Genomic DNA, 16712 nt, shown 5'->3' with positions numbered 1-16712 from the left:
GCAGGCTTTGCCGCTTTCTCAAATGTGCCACTTTCATCTGATCAAAGACATTGTTAATGCTGTAAAATACAGTGTTCCTAAAAAAAAAAAAAAAAAAAGTCAGGATTTGTCAACAGCTAAAAAATGTTAATTAATCACCGTTTTTTTGTGCTGTTTGTTTGGGGGTTTTTTAACTCCTTTGTTCTTGGAATAAGAAATAACACATATGCCTGGGAATCTGCTGTGCAGCTTTTGCAAAAGTCCTGATAAGGGATAAAGCTAATGAGAAGCAGAAATTCAGAAAGGGCTTTTTGTAAAATACAGTCCAAATGATGTCTGCTTTTAGTTGGTCACCTTATGATGAGTTCTGATGTGTTAGGGTGAGTGTTTGCAAACTACCTCAATTTAAATTGTCAATTTTATTTTGTCAAATTTGTCAGATGGAAAAATTTTAGTTTGTCAGTTGATCAACAAAACAAACAAAGCCCAAACAAACAAGCAAAAAACCCCAGAAAGTAATAGCTCAAACTGGGAAAAACTGATCATACAACTTGAAGACAGCAAAGTACTTCTCAAACTCTTGTCAATACTTTCTTTTAAACAAGGGTTAGATAACCAGAAAGCCAAAAAGTCTTCTCTGTTTTGAGTTTGTCCAAGCCTGGGATTGATACTAAGTAAGGGATGTTGTTGTCCCCCAGAATTTTTTTAGGAGTAAAAGCACACTAGATGAGGAGAATATTGACCCCTTGTCCAGTCCCATTTCCCATGTCCTACCTCTCTTAAATCCTGCAGCTGCGTCATTACTGCAGCAGAGTAATGGTAAGCCTGAATCAAGAAGCTGAGGGCTGTCTTCTCTCTATGCCTTTGACAACAAGCAACTTGATTCAGGCTTAAAGCTATCTGAACAAATTTAGGATGCTTGGAATAGTTTTTCTTTGCTTATGCTACTAGCCTGTATTTCCTATAGAAAGACATCAGTACAGCTGATCGTAAATCAAGATTAGGATTCTAGGATTTCAGCAGGGCTTTACAGCTGGGTAAACGATTGTTAATTCTGTAGCTGTTCCATCTGCTTTTAGGACAGAGATGCGGGTGTTTGGGATACTGATTTATTTATACTCATGCGCTCATGTATTTACAATCAACAGTTGTTGAAGGGGAGTTATGTATGATAATGTGCTCTGACAACACATCAGTGGCCATTAATGACTTCTTAGAACATTAGGCAGAATTATAAAACTTGCCAGGGACTGCACAAAGACCATATCTTTTATGCAGACTTCTACATTTCCCTTTCTGGTTTTGTGTATTTATGCACATTCTGTGTGTGTCTGTATTCATATTGTGGCTTTTCAGGTACTACTGTTCTGCAGAGCATAGAGGATTTGAGCTCACAGAGAAGGTCCTGGAGACATTAGAGAATCATAGAATCATTTAGGTTGGAAAAACTTAAGATCATCAAGTTCAGCTGTTAACCAGCACTGCAGGGTCCACCACTAGACCATGCCACAACTACACATCTTTTAAATACTTCCAGGGATGGTGAATTAACCGCTTCCCTGGGCAGCCTGTTCCAGTGCTGAATAATCCTTTCTGTGAAGAAATTTTTCCTAATGTCCAATCTAAACCTGCCCCACATTCATATGGGGGAGGTCAGAAAGGCAGGGTGCTTCCAGACATACATGATGGCATCCTTCAGCAGCTTAGTGTGTCCCTCAAAGTACAAGCTGGTGCAGAAAATGATTCTTCTTTTTTGCGTTGCTTTGCCTCTTATAAGCTCTCTGTTGTGTTCAAAATGCAAGATTGGGAGCTCTCTCCTTCATTTTACCCTTTGGGCTAAAAGAGGCTGTTCCTGTTCCCTTAGCCACAGTGGGGCAAGCAGGGGCAGTGCCTCCAGATCTCTCTAGTGTTTTCTTGGAAGTTTATGTATGGGTGGGTTTGCATGCATTTAGTTTGTGTTTGGGGGGTCACACACCCCTGCAGGTGGCTGATTTGACAACCAGTGCTCACATTTGTAGAACTGTTACTCCAGCCTCTGGTACACAAGCACTGCTGGGAGCAGGACTGACTACCACAATTTATGGCAAGGATGCTGCACGGTTGAATAATTCTAGGAAGCAATTAAAATGATCATGAGTGTAAGAAATATGATTTAAGGTGTGAAAATGAATTAGCCAGACATCATTTATACTGCTTAGAAAAATGAAATTAAAGGGATGTCAGGGTTTCATATATTCCCCAAAGTAATGTATTGATCTTGGTAAAATGATTGAGGCTGCAGCAGGGGGAGCCCTACATGTGAACAGTTTGTACAAAATTGTAGTGCAGCTGCATGAAGAACTGCAGACAGCATAGACTTCAAGAAGATTCACTGTGGTGTCTTAAACCAGACGCAGATTTTCACATGATAAGGTGATACAGAATTTGCAGAGACCATACAAACTCTTACAAACCATGTTGCACCTAAATATTAGACACTGAGCAACTGATTATATGTAAATTGAGGTGAAGTAAGATACTTTTTCAGTAACTTACTGCATTGCAATAATAACCTTTTAATAATATTAATAATTTAATATATTGGTAATATGAATAATAATTTAATAATATTTTAATAGTATTTTACTGCATTGTATTAATAAGATGATAATTCCTTAACTGTTACGTTTTCATCAGCATTGTAGAGCAGGATTTCAGTTTAGCAGTCTAGAAGTTGGGGTTTCTTTTTTAGTTTTCAAATTGTGAAGGTTGCTTTCTTGTTTGCTGCTCTCCAAGACTCTCAGTGCAATGAAAATGGGCCCTTTCTCCTCTTTGCTCCAAGTCTAGAGGATTGTATGTAGTTAGGTTCTGGAACAGCTGCAGTCAGTTCATAACTCACAACAGAATTTCAGTTTAAAATCAGATATTTTCTAATCAAGATCCAGTACCTAGATTATATAAGGCTGTGGCATGTTTTTAAAATATATTTTAGACTCAACACGGGAATGCTGACTATGTGACTGAGAGAGAATTTTTTATAAAGTCTTCAGTGACTTAATAAGGGAAACCTGAGAAAAAATACCAAAACGTACTGTATCTGAGTATTTGCCCCTTAATAATAGGTAGAAGAACAAGCTACTTTACTGGGTTATGTGTAGAGATGCTGTAAACACAGTCATGAAGCAAGACATGAAAACTGTCCTGATAAAACCAAGGCCCTACTATAATAATTTTCTAATAATCTTATTACTTATGTACCACAGAAGACTTAGGTTTCTGTGGAAGCTGTACTGGGAAGTGCAACCTTGCTTTTAATAAGGATTATTTTTCAAATTGTAACTTTTTAAAAGAAATTTGCACTCAAGCCACTAATCCTTGTCTGCCTTTAATCTTAATAGTTATATTAATAGTTGACAATATGAATAATAAAAACATTGAGATATTGGCTTTCATTATCTTTTTGAGAGGAGGATATGTTGCTTAATGTTGCTGCTGTTTTTATATTTCTGACAGAAAGTGAAGTGGCTTAATTGCTTGAAATGAAAGAAGTGTCCTCATTATTAGTTTACTTCTTTGATCAGGAGACCCCACCTGTTAATTCCAGCCCTGCTGCCAGCTGAGGGGTGAGCACTGTCAGACTGCCGGTCCCCACGGGATGGCGCTTGGGATGTGTTTATTGAAAATAGCTGCCCTGAAATCACAGTGGCTCTTGCCACAGAGAAACTGTCTGCAAACCTCACCATTTGTGTATTCTCCTAAAAATTGTAATTTCTGTTTTTTGGTTTCCTGTAGGAAGGGGGCTTTCTGTCAGGAGTTTATAGTTTAACAGGATTTGGTTCTGGAGCCTCCAAGGCAGTACTTTGCTGGCTTGCTTTATTTTGGGGCTTTGTTGTTGTTGTTGTTTTTCACAATGATTACATTGAGTCATGAGCGATTTCCATACAAGGATTTGGACAGTGTATATGAGGAAAAGTGTATTTGGTTCTTCATTGTCTGCTAAAGGACTTATGCTTGCATAGAAACACTTGATTTTCTTTTATTGGGACTGGGATCGTGGCTGTGTCAGTCTGCCAGGCCCTCACTAAAGCTCAGTTTTCAGATAAAATGATAGCCCTTTATTCTTGTTTGCAGACATTAGTATTATATGTTGCTGATAAATGCAAGTGGGAATTTACACAATGATTTGTGTAATAACACAAAGATGTCATTAAACTTACCAGAAAGAGTGAAAATGTGAACAGTAAAGAATAATGAAGTTTAAGGCAGCAGCTATTAAATAAATAATAATGGTAGTACCTTTCAATTTATTTATTTTTTATTGTTGTCATGGCTTCTAATGCATTTTTTAATTTGTCAGTCCATGAAAGATATATAATCTCCTCAGGAATAGCTCACTGCTACTATGTGAAAAGCCCAAAACACAAATCAGCTATGCTACAGTAACAGAAACCACGAAGTGTAGCACTATAAGATATCATTATCTCTGCATGTGCACAGGAACTAGCAGCTCTTGTAAACGTAGATAATCCACCTGCTCATTGTAAGGAGGTTGGAAAGCAAGGAAAGGGCTAATAGACATTCCTGAATTCAGCTGTAATACAATCAATACTCTCAAGGTGAGTCTTCCTCCAAGAAATTATGTGTAATTCAAAACACAAATTTAGCTGATGTTGAATGAGACTTCTGGGTTGCCAAGGCAACTCGTGACTCTTACCTGTGTTGGCAGGTGTAGCAAAAAGCTCTCTAGGTTTCCTAGACAGGCAGGAAAAAATTGTATTTGTGTTGAAGCACAGGTTAGTATTTGCATTGTTTCTGTAATGGTGTGACGCGTGGCTAAGGTAACATTGCAGATTGCTGTTGCCAAAAGAGGAATACCTCCACCCTGTTTTCCTTCCTGCCTCCCCTCCATCTGCCTCCAGTGCGGTCCACTCTCTCCCTTGTCACCTTTAGCATACATTTGGACCCCTTTGCCAAGCCTGCAGAACACCTTTCAACCAATTAAAGAGGAGGAAGCTGCAGGATGACTCTTTCAGCAGCACTAGCTTGTTACAGAAAACTACCTCAATTTTTTATCCTGCTGAATCTGGGCAATTTGACAGTATTGTCCTGCCATGCCTTCCTCCAAAGTGTATGGGAAATGAGCCGGAAGGCTTTACGGAATTTTGCTGAGCTTTGTATAGAGGCAGTAGAGATCAACCCAAAAGGTGCTGCCACGTGTTATCCTACGAAGACGGGGATATTTTCAGGGTCAAGAGGTGTTGTCTTTCTGCTGTTCTTAATGTGGATTCTTTAAATTAACTAGTGGCGCTTCCCATGGAGGTATGTGTGCATTGCTACTCCAATAAAGCTGCTAAAAAATTAAATCTAAGCAGATCTATGTAGGAAGCCCCCAGAGGAATCATGCCTATCTCGCTGCACAGTGAAGTCTGTCAGTACGTCACGGTACAGCAGTGAGGAGGAAATGTGGGAAAATCTGCCTCTCTGGACTGCCAGCTTCCCTCACTACTCCACTAGATTTTATACACATATTTGTAAGTTGTAATGAGTTGTTGAATAGTGTGCAAGATGTGTCTGAAAAAAACCATCTCTACTTACAACCTGAGGAAGTGCCGTTATGATAAATACAGATTTTTAATGAAAACTGTGAAATGCACCACTTTTCTACATGTATATAAAAGCACATCATATTATAAAACTAAAGTGGAAACATACTGATTTGAGATCTTATTCTTGATCATTGAACAGCTTCAGCGTTCGTTTGGCAGAAAAAGCTTTTTATTCTGCAGAAGCTCATTGTTTGGAAAAAGAATTTCAGCATAAACTCACGGTTCCCCTACTATTGTAGTTTTCAAATTTCTATTTTTCTTTCAAATCTTGATTTTCTAGAAGGGCCTTCTGCCTCCTGAAGGTCAGCTATAAACCAATAATTTAGTTGTGTAATAGATTGAATGGCAAATAATTCCAGGAAAAAAAAAAAGTTGTCCAGAAAGCTGTGAAAGTGCTAGACACTACAGTACAGTTTGCTGTATGAGAGAGGAGAACTGACATTATGAACACAAAGTGTCAATCCATTAAAAGCACTTTGGCAGGTAGGGGTTGTGAGGGAGTTGGCAGGGTTAACATTTCCCCTGGGAACTGGAGGTAATTGGATCATCCATAAACAGTGCTGCTATAGCTGCAGAGAGAGTAGCTGTGCAAAGGAAATCTCCTATTTATGTATTTCCAAATGAATGGTAGAGAGAATACAGCTTTTAGTCTCTCCGGCAGTGTCTGGTCCTGTCACAGTATGAGAACGTAAAGCAAATATGAATAATTTGCTCTCTGAGAATTGCTTCAGATCATCCCTTTAGACCTGCTGAGATGTGCCTACCACTCTGGTGCCAGGCTGAATTCTTCATAGCCTCCTTCTGGATGGTTCTACACGATTATGCTCCATTTCAAAGAATTCATCACTTTTAAAACCACCTAATTCCATCTTACTTTATGGACTTGGCTGAAACACTGAACAAACTCTCTAATGGTTCAAAACTTTCCCTTAGCAGTCAGCAGGGAGAGAGTTTCCAGAAGGCAGTTAAACACTACAGGCAGAATAAGTTGCTCTGGGAGATGCCTGTCTTTCTCCAGGGACTGTAGTGGAAATCAGGCAAAATTGGGTCCTGATCAGCCAGCACAGATCCAGGAAATGAATTGGTGTGTACCTGGGCATTAGTTTTTAGAACAACTCAGAGATATTCTCAGATCTTCTGCAAGGGCTGATGAACCACCCCCCTTTCCACATTATTAAATGCAGGGCAGGCACCCTGCTAAGCAGATTTACAAAAAATTCTGCTTTTCTTCTCTTCAGCCTCCAAAGTAAGGGACTTGTGATCAAGTCTGTAGCACCCACTGTACTTGACTGACCCTCTAAGTGTTTTCCACCTTTAAGGATCCAAGAGTCAGAAAAGAAGGTGCTCCTGAAGATTGAACTTGTTCCAAGGAAGTTGGCATTTGGAAAACAGTTGTCTCTGTAGAGGATCCACCTATGCTAATAATCACTGGGAAAACTGACAATCTTAAGCACCGTCATGAAATAAAAGAGAGATTTTTCCAAACTTGTTTCCAGTCATCTTTAAGAAGAACACAGATAAAGCTCAAGACCAAGCAGTCAGGGCATGTGAGCGCAGCTTTCAGCGAAAAGCTGAACATAACTGTGAGGTCACAGGTTATTTAATTCCCACAACTCACTTAACCTGCACCACACCTGAGAGCGATGGCAGTGCTGGGAACGGAAAGTGCCTCTTAGATGTATTTTATTAGTTGCACACAGATACATAATGATTTTCACAGTTCCTTTTTAGGGAATATGAAAATAAGCCGGAATGATAAGTATAATCCAACAAGTATTACTGTCATTCCTTTTTTTATCAGAACACTTAATGTGCTTTCTTTCTAGCTTCCCTGCAAGGTGATCATATCTATAATTTTCTAGGAAGCTGTTTTTCTTTCTGTGCCTATGCAGGAATTATATGGTTCTTCTAATTTCTTTGTAGGATTTTGATGATTTATCAGAGGCAGATATAAGCAATGAAGATCAGCACCAAAATATCAAGCCTGACCTTATGGAGGAGGAACTTAAATCCAGGTTATTTCAGCTTGCTGCTAAAATGAGTGACAAGGAAACATCTTCTGGTGAAGAACAAGAGTCAGAACCTGGAATGGATCCTGAAAACCAGAAGGAGAGTTTGTCCTCAGAAGAAAATGACAGAAGTATTCAGGAAGAGTTAAAGAAGGTAAGTGTTCATTGTAGCAGGGTGGAACAGTACTGTAAAAGTTAGAACGCAAAAATAGAAACTTCCGATTAGAAAACTGAACATAGTTGCTTAAAAAAAAAAAAAAATTAGGTCTTCCATACTGGGTCTAAGCCTGAAACCCTTGCATAGATAAAAGTTCAGTTAAGTTGTGTTTTCCTCTCGGTGAGGAACAGCCTTCAGCATCAATTTCAAGCAGGGAACTTGCCTTGTGCAACGAAACTGTTAACTGAGCAATCTTAATGGAATTATGTCTTATCTATAGTGACTGAGAATTGACTTACACTCCTTCATTTAAAAACATACCCAGTTTTCTTTTTTTGCTGCTTGCTAACCAGGCAGTTTAAGTGGTTTTTTTCTGTCCTTTTTGTTGATCCTCCCATTTTAGTATCATTTAGTTCATTCTGATGCCATAGATTATTATTTTGTCTCTCTATCAAAATATTTTGGGCTTCTTTAAAGCTTTCCAACCCTGTTACTCTGTCAGCTAATAGGCCTCTGGGAGTAGTAACATTTTCTAATGAAACTGAAATTCAGTGTCAGTTCTGGTAACATGTGAGATTTTTCATTTCATCCTTACAGTGCAATATCTGATTTTCGTGTCACTCTACAGGACTTACCAGCTCCTCTCTTCCCATTCTACCTCTGAATTTCTCTTCAGATCATGTAGTGTGCTTGAATTTGGTGCTATAGGAGCCCAGTGCTCCCCCTTGCCAGTCAAGCACTTACTCCTTGGGTCCACTTAGGCTCATCCTAGTCTGCTGCATCTTCACTTGCCTCTGGGAGTCTTGCCTGCACAGCAGCTCAGCTTTGAAAGAGGATGTGGATAACTCTCTAAAGGAAATCTGTTTGTCATAATTTGAAAGGTGTTTTGTTCAAATTATATCAGGAACTAATACACTGAGAGGTGAAAGTAGGATCAAGTGACCCAGGTAGACGATTGAGATCTGTCCAAGTGTGCAGGAATGGGGTCAGGAAAGCCAATGCCCATCTGGAGTTGAATCTGCCAAGGGACACAAAGGGAAATAGAAAGGTTTTCTACAGGTATCTCAGCAGCAAAAGGCAGATGAAGGAAAACAGGGCTCACTACTACATGGAAAAAGCTGCTACACAACATTTTCACCTCAGTTTACAGGTAAGATTTTCCCTCAAGAATTCCAGGTCCCTGAGACCTATGGGAAAGCCTGGAGCAGTGAAGACTTACCATTGGTAGAGGAGGATCAGGTTAGCAAATATTTCAACAAATGGGATGTGCACACATGCATGGTGTCTGATGGGGATGCACTTACAAAGTCCTGGGGAAACTGACCCATGTCATTGTGAGGCCACTCTTATTAATCTTTGAAAGATTATGGAAATCTGAGACATTCCGAGTGATGAATATTGTTTATTTTGGCTTTAACAAAGCTTTTAACAGTCTCACATAGCATCCTCCCAGACAAATGGAGCAAGTGAGGACTAAATAAGTAGACAGTGAGGAGCATTGGAAGTGCCTGAATTGCTGGGCCAAAAGGATTGCAATCAGAGGCTTGAAACCCAGCTGGAACCCAGTCACTAGTGCTGTCCCCCAGTACTATTTACCATCTTCACGACTGACAGACAAAAAGAAAGAGTGCACCCTAAATTTAGAGTAACAGTTGATACATGAGATGGTCCTGTTGTTTTCAGAGGATCTTGACAGGATGGAGAAATGGGCCAACATAACCTCATGGAGTTCAACAAAGGGAAATGCAAAGTCCTGCACCTGGAAAGTGATTATCTCATGCACTTCAATTCAGTATTTTGGTGAGGCCATTTCTGGAGTGCTGTGTCCTGTTCTGGGCTCCCCAGTACAAGTGACACATGAATGTACTGAAGTAAGTCCAGTGAAGGGCCATGGAGATGATAAAAAAATTGGGACATCCATCATGTGAGGAGAGGCTGAGAAAGCTGACATTGCCTAGCCTAGAGAAAAGGGAAGGCTCAGCGAGAATCTCTTCAATGTATTTAAATACCTGATTGGGGGAAGTGGAGAGTGTTTGATGTGGGAAATAAAGAAATGGAAATTTAACTCTTTTAATTGACAAGAATAGAAGCAGTGGGCACAAACTGGAATACAAAAAATTCCACCCAAACAGAAAGCTTTTTCACTGTGATGGTGTTAAAATACTGGAATAGGTTTCACAGAGAGATTGTAAAGTGTATGTCCTTGGATATAATCAGAATTTGAATGGACATGGCCCTGGGCAATCTGATCTATTTGACTTTGCTCTGAGCAGAAGGGTTGGACTAGATGATCTCCAGAGGTCCTTTCCAAATTTAAGTAGTCTGTGAGTCTTTGTTTCTGAGTTATTTAGCCATGGACTACACAGGAGTAGTACCTCCACGATGTACACACAATTTCCTTTCCAAGGAAATCACATAAAGCTTTTATCATCACTGCTTGTTAGCAGCATTCAATTTTCTTTTCTTTGATTTACAAAGACAAAACAGAAATACCACGTTATTCAACGGCATTTAGCTAGGGTACAGCATGATGCAACTGAAGTCTAGAATTAAAGGCTGTAAATAGGGCTTTATGCTCCTATATGGTGAACTGACCACAGAAAATGCCAGATGTGTGTTTTGTGGTGTACTTATCATCTTCACACATCTACAAAGTATTTTTAGTTGGGTTTTCCTCTTCTAATTTTGTTATTTCTTTAACATTTGCAAGTCAGTTCTTTAAAATAAAGACTAATATTTTTTCCTCAATAAAATTTTCTTACATTTAAAGAAAGAAGAGGCATACCATGTTCAACAAAAAAGGGAATGCTTGGAATTCCTGATTCTTTATTGGGTTTGGATTAAAAAAAAAAAAAATCTTAGTCATTAATGGTGACAGTATTTATTCTTTTTTTCTATAATAAAGAAACCAGAACACCCCAGTACTCATCATGGTCTAGATTTCAGTGGAATCATAAGGGGAACTTCCTTCACCTGTAGAGAAACAAGCACACTGTTTTCATTCTTATTCTTGACAGTTGTCCTTAAAGGCAATTTAAAATCTTTTGACATGTGCCTTTTCTCTGGAAATGTGCCTGACCAACATCTTACAATGAAATACTGAAGATGACAGTGCATCATATCAGTTGTGGCTATAACAATTGTGACAATCTAAAATACAAAGACATAGCTAATAACTTAATATCTTAAATAACTTTAAATAACTTTAAGATGAGTAGATGGCATGTGAAGACAAGCATAGAAAATCTATTTTCAGGGAACCAGTAATTTTAGATACCTTCAAAGGCATATGTCCTAATATGCTATCTCTTTAAGAAACCTGATTTTTGGAGAATGCATATGAAGGAATTTACAAATCTTTCAGACTAGCACTCAACATTCTTGGTCAGAGACAGACTTCTGACCTGGGCATTAAGTTTCAAATTAGGTATACAGAAGCGCTAATTCTGAGCCATTAGAAAGAGAGCTGGAGTGCCTACAATCTGCTTTATGTTCCTGAACATAAATACTGTACTTTAGCCTTCTTGCTTATATTTTAGTGAAGTTGCTTGTCTTTGTTTTCTTTAGTCTTCTGTTCTCATAAACTTATTTTGGAACACATTAGCAACTTTAAATCACTGGGAATTTCTAGTTCTAGTACACCTCCCTGTAGAATAAGACTTCAAAAAAAAATCTATTGTTTTTGAAAATTAAGTACCTGGTGCTCATGCAAATCAGACTTTCACCTCTTGGCACCTTTAAAAATTTAGTCTTCTGCTTTTAATGGAAGCTGGGAATATCATGTAATCACACATTGAGTTGATGCTTTTGAAAGGGTATTTAGTATATTAAGATCTGAAGCAATGGTAAAAATTGAGACAGCTTGAATGGAGAGTTAGCTAAAGTTGTTGGGCATTTATGTTCTCACTTCAAACTGAGCTTTTGTGTTGTATGTCTGCCTTTAAAATGCAAATTTTAATATGAAGACCTTTGAGTTAATTATTTAGTTCATGTAGGGTACTTGAGGATTAAGGTGAGTATTAATTAACACAAGGTAATTTTGTGGCTTAGATTTAAATTTTCTTAGACTTCAGCACAATCATTTTCATTATCTCTCAATTTGTGATTGCCTAAAATGCTCTTGTAGAAATTCACAGCTCTTGTTTTAAAGCTAACATAGTCCTACAGCAGACTTGTTTTTATGGAAAATATTTTGTGCTTATTAAGCTACAGAAGCAGTTCATGGTCTTTCAGGGGTATGCAGAGCCCTGAAAAGTCCATTTGTCTTAGTTGTGCAGTGAATAGCAGCAGTTTTCATCCAAAGGTGTGCTCAGGGTAGAATTGGCCTTCAGCTCCTCTACACTTCAGGTGTGAACAAACCAAAATTCACACTTGTAAACTTTGTCTTAGTGAAACATCTTGTGCCAGCACAATGATTTGCACAGTTCTTTCTGTCGTGCTCATTTTTTTGTTGTTGTTTTGTTGAGGGCTTTTTGTTTGTTGGCTTTTTGATTTACTCCCCCCAAACCCTAAGCAAATGTCTGAAATAAAAAGCAAAATGTAAATCCCCTTGGAAGTGTCTTAGTGGTACCGATCCTGAGAGTGGCAAGCATGATAAATGGGATGTATTTAGTTCATGCTCTCCTCTGTCCATTCTCTTTCTTTTTTAATGCTTTCATGAAGATAAATAGGTTGGGTCTGTATTTCATAGTATATGCCAGAATTACATTCTGGAAGGCAATTTTGGCAGGCTGCATTTTGAATGCAGTCTATCACTGTGACCACTCTATCAGAAACTGTAGAGATACTGTTTAAAAAACAGAATAGACCCTGCCATTTTTGCAAATCGACCCATAATATAAAAATGGAAGTAGTTGTTTAAACCTTGTATTTTTCTCTTTGTTTCCTTCTACTTTGTACTACAATTTGCTTAAGATATGCTATTGAGCAAACTTCAGTAGTAACGTTGAGTTTCTCTCCTCTTTGCATTAGCTATATACAACGTGCTGTGTGTTTAGGAATTTCTTTTAATCCCTTTATGCATTTAGTTCTGTTCAGAGAATCTTACAACCAAGGATTAGTAGCTGTCTGTTGAAATTATTATATGACACAGTATCTGTTTTCTGAATGACAACCTCTAAGTGAGTTTGTTAAGTAGCACAGTGGGATCCTGTTTCCTAAGTGAAACCTCCTGAGTTTCTTGACAGTATGAATAACAGCATAAATAATCTTTCCATAAAATATTTATGCTTCCATTCTCTGGAAACATTGCAAAGCTTTATTTTGGGAAAGGTTTGTACTACAAACAACATTTTCATGTCAATTTGTGCCAGAGGCCTATATTCTTTGTTCCAAGAGAGTACGTCTTACATTTTTCACCTGGTAAATCGCCACTGTTCAGCTACTGGTATAATGAGATTGATGCTTGTTAGAAAATCTGCCTGGCCTCTCTCTTTAGCAAGAGCATTAGCTACTTGCGGTGCATGTTGGGTGCATGTTATGGCAGCAGAAGAGACAGCCAGCTCCCTGGTGTGGTGTATGCTGGTGCCTGTGCCTGGGGATGGCCTTGGAGAGGGTGGCCAGGCCTCAGGAAGGGAGGTCAGGTAAGGGAGGCTCATGGGACTTGGTCAGAATATGCTCAGCTCCTTGATGGAGCTGGAGAACGGCGTTGGACATGCTCATGTCAGTGAATCTCTCCTGTGTATCACAGACCTGTTAAAGCATCACAGTAGGGTTGATGTGACACCCTACAGCTGTACTAAAATAACGAGGCTGAGCCTGTGTGTCCTGGTGGCTGGACTTCTGTTTATCATTTGTGCCTGTGCATGCACTACCCTCAAAGAGGACGATGTCGTAGTTTTTGTGATTGTTATCTTGCAACTCCCTGAACTCCTGGGTATTTTGGCTGGTGTGTTGGTCCAGGCAGGGGTTAATGGGAAACTGCCATGCAGCTTCATATGCTGGAAGCTTTAGAAGTGTCTGAGTAAAAATTCCTAAAGGAGTCAGAACCACATGGGTCACTTAAGCAAGAAAATGTAATAGTGTAATATTGTAGCTTTATATAAATATGTAACTTATAGATATAGTGTAATAGTGTAGCTTTACTGCATTGCTACCAATATGGTAATAATGCTGAACAGTGTAGTACAATTATATCTTCCTGGGTTAACAGCTTAGAAGATATTTGTGTCTTTTGTTTCACATTTTTGTATGCAAGGTGCTCAGACCAATTCTTGTGTTGGATCATGGGTCATTGCTTTTAAGATTATGTTGATTATCTGAGCAGTCTCCCAAAGTCCAGGGTTGAAAACTGAATGTCAGCATCATTGTAAAAAATGATCTCTAAGGTTTATGAACTGCAGATAATCTATGCACAGGATTTTGAATGACAGCAGAGGAAAAAAAAGATTTTGGTTCAGGAAAGTGAATAGTGGCTTTTTCATCTAGAAGAGGTATGATACAATACTCTTCACATAGGGCTAATGGATCCAAAGTTTAAAGTTCCTAATTCAACAAAGCAGTCAAGTATATGTTCAGTTTTAAACTGAGGATTAAGTGGTTTGCTGGATAAATATCCCATTTAAGAAATTTCTCCCATGTACTAGTTATCACTCTTTGGTATGAAAGATGAAGTTGATCCTACGTTTGTCAGAATCTGAGTCTTTGGTTTCAAGAATTGAGACCACAAACATTTACTTTTTTAAAGTTTTCAAAAGTGAGCAGTGATGTTTGTGGCCCTTCAATTCTGACACTTTCTGGGCTTAATATAGTTGCATAGTGATATAGACGGACCATCTGAGATGCCTTAGAGTGTCCCACAGGGCCTTAAGCTGCTAGTCCAGAGCAAAAATGCATCTCCCAGGTCCATGTCATATCTGACAGTGCTGTTTGAAAACCCTCACATACTTCAAGATGTTTCAAATTGCACTTTGTCTGCCTGTGGTTAAGCAACTGAATCAAAGCCCTGTTGGATCTACCTGGAGAAGTACAGGAACTTCTGGTGAAACTTCAGCTGGCTTCACACAGGGAATGCAGCATCTCTGTCAACAACATTCTTTCTATAGTCTCAATTTTGATACTGTACGTGCATGCCAGCTCTGTCCAGCATGCATACAAGGAGAATCTCCTTGAGTCCTCTGATCACCAAAGATTTATTTACTTCTGGAGAAAATGTACCAGCCATTTTTCAGATAAAGTTGCAGAAAATCAGTGAAGATTAGTGCAAGCTGATGGAATTATTGTAAGCTGCCCAGAGACTTGGCAATGAAAGTTCAGGTCTTTCAGATATAGCTGGAAGAGTTTCAAGGAAATGCTGCTTCTCAGATGGAAGATACTTCTGTCCCAGCACAGCCAACAGGGTGACTGTGGTTGTGTCATTATTTCAGGGCAAACCCAGTCAGTTTAGTTTAAACAGGCCTATGCAAATTAGGGGGATTATGGTAAGCCTACTGACTGGGCACTGAAGAGTTCTATTTTGAAGGGTTTTACTTGTTTGTTTTGGGACAGTGAGTCCAAGAGAGGGACAGCAGAAAACAGTAGGAAGTTATTTGGCACAGGACGTCTTACTTAACTTAGCCCAGGTGTTTCCTACTTGAGCATCTGACAGTAGCTTAAGTGAGGTACAGACCTTTTGTAAGTAGGAACACCATAGTGTCCAAATTGCAATCATGTACACCCCAAAATTGAAGATAACTGGCTTTTCTTCATCTTAACACTGCTGCAAAAGTATTTTTCCATTGCTAGTGCCACTTTGTTTTGTGATGGTGGAAATCACTATTTTCCATCTGCTTCATTTTATAGAAAAAAGTGTGATTTGCAATATCTGTCTTAATGAGGTCTTTTATTCTAAATCTCACAAATGAAAATAAATTAGGCATTGCTTTATTTTAAATATTTTACTAGTAAATGTAAAATCTAAATTTTATAGTATTTTATTCTTAGTAGTTTCTTTATCCTTGCTATTTATCCTAAAGTTCCCTGTAAGTCTGAACCTATATAAATGTTAACCTTTGTAGCTGTTAATATAACTTTTCTGCCTTTTCATTTAACTGCTTTCCCACTATTTAGGAAAAACAAAAGGCTTTTGATCTTCATTTAAAGCTGCAGTTTTTATCCACTGTATTGCAGCAGGTGAGAAAGCTTTGTTTTGTCTGTCTTCTTACATCTCTTATGCAGTAAGAGATGCCATAAAGTGATATTGAGGGTTTCCACATTTCCCAACCAACATTCTCAAACTCCAAACGTTTTCCTGGAAATATCAGGCCTGAGAAACCATACCTTTTGGCCATAATCAATAATCATTGCAGAAAATTACTTTATAATCACATCTAGTCCTGTATTATGATGGGAGCGATGAGCATGAAGTAAACATGTGGAGCAGACTGGCCCCCTTGTTTGGCTTTGTGATGATAATTTGGTTTTATCAGTAAAGAAGAACAGAAGACAAAGATGAGGATCTTTCTATTCTTATGTGCTCACCTGTATTAAGAAATCTGGATGGAAATTTTCTGACCATAGTGGTCTTCAAAAATCTTTCTAAGCTCCCAATTTAAAAATTAATCAAAACCCTTAATTCATTGTAGCATTTGTACACAGTGAGTAGATATTTTCTTACTTTACTGCTAGTGTCTGTTGCTTATCATTCTTCTAGGTAGAAAGAGATTTCATATTCTATGCTGTTTGAATCTCAGCTTATGAGGATCAGATATTAAAACACATTTTCATTATATTCCCTGAGCAAACATATGCTTATATTTTAAAATACTTGCTATTTTTAGTATGTCATATATCATTCTCTCAGTCATAAAATAAGAATCACTTTTTAGTGTCAAAAGTTGATGCTTAATTTAGCAAAACACTTCTCCTTCCAACTTTTTCTTTTTTTTCTTACTCTCAGATTTAAATTTTGTTCTATGAATTTTAATCATCTTTTCATTATCTTGGTCTTATTTTGTAAAAATATCGAGGGCGATTTTAAAGTGAAATTATTTTTCCATTTGTGCA

General features: G+C 38.3%; 1 protein-coding gene across 3 annotated transcripts in view; it reads left to right on the top strand.

Annotated features, from left to right (window-relative positions):
- Positions 1-16712, top strand: part of MYRIP (myosin VIIA and Rab interacting protein) — a 209652-nt gene that overhangs the window by 177008 nt on the left and 15932 nt on the right. For 2 of the 3 annotated variants that reach the window (XM_050312054.1, XM_050312037.1), the window contains exons 11-12: positions 7488-7727; positions 15777-15839. In XM_050312054.1, coding sequence (XP_050168011.1) covers positions 7488-7727; positions 15777-15839 — 303 coding nt within the window. The remainder of the gene's footprint in view (positions 1-7487; positions 7728-15776; positions 15840-16712) is intronic. The other variant, XM_050312045.1, reaches the window with a different exon arrangement.

Source organism: Myiozetetes cayanensis, unplaced genomic scaffold (genome assembly GCF_022539395.1).
Source record: "Myiozetetes cayanensis isolate MyiCay16 unplaced genomic scaffold, myiCay2020 scf1, whole genome shotgun sequence".
NCBI classification, from domain to species: Eukaryota; Metazoa; Chordata; class Aves; order Passeriformes; family Tyrannidae; genus Myiozetetes; species Myiozetetes cayanensis.
This window is presented reverse-complemented; position numbering and strand designations above follow the sequence as displayed.